Below are 5,359 nucleotides of genomic sequence, written 5' to 3' on the forward strand. Positions count from 1 at the left end.
CACACCAACGTCTCCCTTTTTCCTCTCACTACCCTTTCAAGATCTTAAAAATTCAGATGTCAAGAGTTCTCCCCAAATAACCTCTAAATTTTAAGAAATTACCCCAACCACATTGTCCCTTCGTCGCTCTTTCAAGTTCTCCCACCACCATTGCCCTCGTGCTCTTTCTTTCCTTTTTGATATGTTAATTTCCTCTTTGATATGTTAGATTGTCATGCTAACAATGATACAAAGCATTTAAAGTTAATAAATCCACAGAAAATAAGTATGTAGAGTACTAGGTTACAAAGCATTTAATGTTAATAAATACATAGAAACCAAACACGTAATGCTAGTGTTCAAAAAATTACAGAGGTTAAAGAAAAGATTAAAAAAAAAAAAAAAAAAAAAAAACCTACAGGATGCAACAAAATAAACATCTTTATGGAAAGAGATTTTGCTTTTTATCATAGTAGATTTTTACATTTACATTTTTACCTTAATAAAAGTTTTGGTCTAATAGTTTTATCATTCATAATTTTAAAGTTAAATTATTGATATTTTATAAGATGCGATTTAGACCCTTATTATATTTTAAAGTTATGTTTTTTGTATATATATATATATATATATATATATATATATATATATATATATATTTAGTTTTAGTTTTTATTAACTGTAAAAGAGTTTCCTTGCGCAATTCAGAGAGAGTGATGACTTATATACTAGTTATAATCTACATGGCTTTAACAGCTATTTCTAAATGATGTGCGAGTCTTGGACTAAAAATGTTTAAAGACAATGAAATATGGCCAAAAGTATAAAAAAGAAAAGATTTTTTTTTTTGTACAGAATCCAAAAAATGAGTACAGGACCGGAACTGTAATTTACTTATCCTTTAAATACACTCAAATGTTTTAATACCCTCACAACTATTCAGAACCAAACAAAACAACCAAACAAAAAGTTGAATTCAAGACAATGGCACAAAAAAGGTACTCATATCTCTCTCATGCTTCGAAAATATAAAGGGAAATTCTATTAATATATCTTTGAAATCTATTTGCATATGCTTGAAATCTTTTGATTGCCACATCAAAAAATATCTTTATGGATTCTTTCCTTTAAAATTATCTTATTGACACATTAAAATTTTCCAAAAGTGATTCTATCTAATTGATAGCTATATAAGTTTTATTTTTTTATATTTTTATTACGGTTAACATTGTATGTGAAGTGAACACTAATTATTTAAATTGTTCGAAATTACCAATAAAAATCCAAATAGTTGTGTAGAAAGGGACTTATATTTTTGTTTTTTGATCCTTTATAATTATACATTTTTGGCACATGTCTAAACTTTTATTATAATTATGGTTAAAACTTTTTTAGTCAATTTTTCTTCTATAATCGTCGTCTTCTTCAACTCTTCAGGATTGCTGTTGTTACCGGTGGAAACAAAGGCCTTGGTTTAGAAATATGCAAGCAATTGGCTAAAGATGTCGTGGTGGTGTTAACTGCAAGAGACGAGAAGAGGGGCACCCATGCTGTCAACGAATTGCACTCCTGTGGTTTATTGGATGTAGTCTTTCATCAGCTAGATGTCACAAATCCAGAGAGTATTGCTTCTTTGGCAAATTTTATTGACACTCGGTTTGGAAAACTCGATATTTTGGTAACATTTCTGAAACTCCGTTTTTTGCTTTACTATTAAATACTTCTAGGAAGTAGATTCGAGTTTTGTTCAAACTTATATGTATTAACATTTGGTGTCACTTGATTTGTATGTATTATATCCGATATAGATGTATGTTTTACAACATGTAGATTAATGGAACAGGTGAACAATGCTGGAATTATTACTAATAACGTTGACGGGGAATTCTTTTGGAATCTTAACCTTCTAAGTAAGGTAAGACGTGTTTGGTTTATTAAAATTTAAACCATGCTTTTGTTAGCATTTTATTGATCATTTGAAAAGATCAAAGTCGAAAGACTTCTTAATTTCCACATTTTTATCATCTAATATGGAATTGCATGTTTGTATTACCAAGATAGGCAATGAAAGATTTTATTAATTATATTGGTTTCATGATTATTTACTTGACAATCAATTTACAACTTTGTAAATGATTGCGATCTTTTGTAGAAAATTGGTGAAAAGGCTTATAAAAAGGCTTTTGAAAAGGGTGAGCAGTATTTCAAGGAAGTTGTACCACAAACATATGAAGGAGCGCGAAAGTGTGTGGAAACCAATTATTATGGAGCTAAAAATGTCACTCAAGCCTTGCTACCACTTCTTCTTAAATCTACCTTTCCAAAAATAGTCAACATCTCATCCAAACTAGCGCAACTACAAGTAAGCTAATACTTACCCCTTTCTTCTCAAGTTGCTTGTTACACCACTACATTTTATGGATAAGAAAAAGTAAATATCCTCCTATCTTTTGTTCATTTATCTTCCTATTCATACAAAACATTGGCATGTGGATTTCATTAATTTTTTTTTTCTAATCCCTTTTCTTGATTTTGACACTTGTCTTGATCTAGTGACTAGGAAGATAAATATGAACAAAAGGTAGAGGAATATTTCATATTTGATTCTCTATGCATAGCATAAAGTATAAGCAAAAGATATGTTGATTGTTATACCCTTTTTGGCAGTTTTGTTATGCTTCTTTTTTTTTTCTTACAGTATGTTCAAGATGAAGGTGCAAAGAAGATTTTGAGTGATGTTGATGGACTCACAGAGGAGGTGGTAGATGGGGTTGTGAGTGAGTATTTAAAGGAGGCTAAAGATCAGGAATTGTTAGAAAAGAAAGGGTGGTCTAATATTGCTTCCAGCTATGTCATATCCAAAGTTGCTCTGAATGCCTACACCAGGATATTAGCTAAGAAATATCCATTTATATCTACAAATGCAGTTACTCCTGGTAACCTTGATACAGACTTCACTAGTTCTAAAGGAATTTTCACGGTTGAAGAAGGTGCTAGAGGGCCTGTGAGACTAGCTTTGATACCTGATAGCGGACCTTCGGGTCAATACTTTTTTCAAATGGAAAAATCAACATTTTAATATGAAGAATAAGTATGATCCTAGAATCCATATGTACTTGAAAGCTTGGATGCATGACTGCTAAATAGTTCAAATAAAACGGAAAAAATAAGTCGGTTGTATTTTATTTATAAAAAAGTTATGTATTACCTTGTTCTATTATTTTGGTTGAGAAAAAGGTGAATATGAAAATGATCTTTATGTCTCGGTAAGTTTGTATTCTGTTCTTGTTAAACTGAGGTTTCATTGATGGTGGAAAAAAAAATGTTGCTAGATGTATCATATTAAGGGGTAAATAATTATAATTTAGTGTCTATGGACTATGGTGATTGAAAATGGGCAATAGGCGACCGGTCAAAGCATGGTCAACCCAAGCCTGGTGAATGGGTGGCCCAAACCCCTTCTAAAAACCAACCTATTAAGGCCCTTGTAGGTTTCTTCAGCCTGTTTTGAGAAAGTTTTTTTTCTTGTCCATTTAAATGTCATTGTAGCTAATTTACTTATATAACATCCAACTTTCACTTCTATAATGAACAAATACATGAAAGACAAAAGTTACATAAATGGTCCCTGTGGTTAGTGAAAAACATACCACCGAAAGTCCTTACGAATATTTTTTTTAACATGGTTTGTCATTGAGGTTCTGAAATCTTGCACCATCTTTTTTTTGCGGTTTACTATGTACAAATGTCACATTCACCCATTTTTCTTAATTTTCTTTCAAATTTTAATTATTTCTTATTTTCTCTTTTTAAATCATAAAGAATGAAGGAGAGTGCCAGCTTATTAATGAGTTGTGGAGAGGTCGTAATTTACGATGATGTGTGGCGGAGGGACATGATAGGAGGACATGGTGGTGTTTTTTTAAGAGAGAAGAGAGATGAGAGAGACAGGGGAAGATCCGTGGGGTACGAGGATTTGTGTTCTAAACTATCACACCCCCAGCTGACGACGGAAATGCCGGGGGGGGGGGGGGGGTGACTTAGATCGAACATCAAACACATAGCATATATCAAACAATACAACATCCACTTAAAGTTTTACACCACTGACTCATACTTATATTTTACATTATTACATGATTCACTATGAATCTTCATAAATGCAAAAAGAGGACATAAGACATAATTTATAACAGAAACATAAATTGACGATCCCATATTCCTTGCGTAGAGTTCCTACTTTAATTTTCTGAGAATACATGTTAAAATACGTCAACATAATTGTTAGGTGAGTTCTATGAGTTTTGACTCCATAAAATATTATATATTTACAGGTGAAAAATATATAGATTTGTATAGAAAGAGTTGCATATGAATAAAATAACAATCTTCAGTTATTTTTCGAGACAACAAAATGATCATTTTTCTCTTTTGGAGTTTTATGTAATTATCACAAGATTCATAAGAGAATTTATAAATTTGCTAGATTTTTGGATATCTGAATCATCATATGTTAAATCTTTACTAACGGTTTGTATATATGATAGTTCGAACTCTACGGGATCTTAGTAATTAAGGTAAACTCCTCTTATTTTCCTTGATTCTTTACCGAATCATACTAACGGTTACTTTGCAGGCAAATGGGGTATTAGTAAGGTAAACTCCTCTTATTTTCTTTGATTCTTTACCGAATCATACTAAGGTTACTTTGAAGGCCACAAAGGGTATAGTAAGGTAAACTCCTCTTACTTTCCTTGATTCTTTACCGAATCATACTATATTTGGGTTTTCAGGTTTATACAACGATTTATAACCGAACTTATGACACCACACTCTACACCGATACCTTAACAGGGCATGCTCGAGCCATTCCCTTGGGGTACACAAGGGAATGTTAAAAAAAGGGTACTAACGTCAACGCCAAAAATCTGTCTCGTCAGACATTGTAGCTAGCAACTCCCAGGCGGAAGTTCGAACCATATAAGGTCATTAATATAACACTTATATTTTTCGTTAGTCGTTCTCTACGGATTACCGGTTATAATCAGGTGGGCTTTTACCGATGGACCTTGAGGTTTTGGGTCTTAACCAATAAAATGGTTCATATCTGAATGTCCGGATATAGTTGGTTCTAACAACGAACATAGGTATCCTAGCCTTGAACTTTGCTGTTAATATTTCAATAAAATATTACAATCATTTGTCGTTTAAGGATACGAAAATTGGTAATGCCAACCACCTTTGGAATTTATAAATTAATCGTATTTTATTATCGCATTATAAATGTGATTATACATAATAATTTCGTATTCAACTTCATTCAAAACTCATGCTCTTAATGTCATATAATTTTCATCGACGGGTTAATACGACATTCATT

The 5,359-nt window shown here is 31.9% G+C and overlaps 1 protein-coding gene across 1 annotated transcript; it reads left to right on the forward strand.

Annotated features, from left to right (window-relative positions):
• Positions 1-856: 856 nt before the first annotated feature.
• Positions 857-3,243, forward strand: LOC145062236 (short-chain dehydrogenase/reductase 1-like). Its single transcript, XM_079009867.1, has 5 exons — positions 857-977; positions 1,417-1,657; positions 1,823-1,894; positions 2,132-2,341; positions 2,678-3,243. Exons 1-5 carry the CDS (start codon positions 964-966, stop codon positions 3,056-3,058), a joined length of 918 nt encoding a protein of 305 aa, XP_078865993.1. The 5' UTR covers positions 857-963; the 3' UTR covers positions 3,059-3,243.
• Positions 3,244-5,359: the final 2,116 nt, after the last annotated feature.

This window comes from Lactuca serriola, chromosome 7 (genome assembly GCF_051521515.1).
Source record: "Lactuca serriola cultivar US96UC23 chromosome 7, Lser_US96UC23_V15, whole genome shotgun sequence".
NCBI classification, from domain to species: domain Eukaryota; kingdom Viridiplantae; phylum Streptophyta; class Magnoliopsida; order Asterales; family Asteraceae; genus Lactuca; species Lactuca serriola.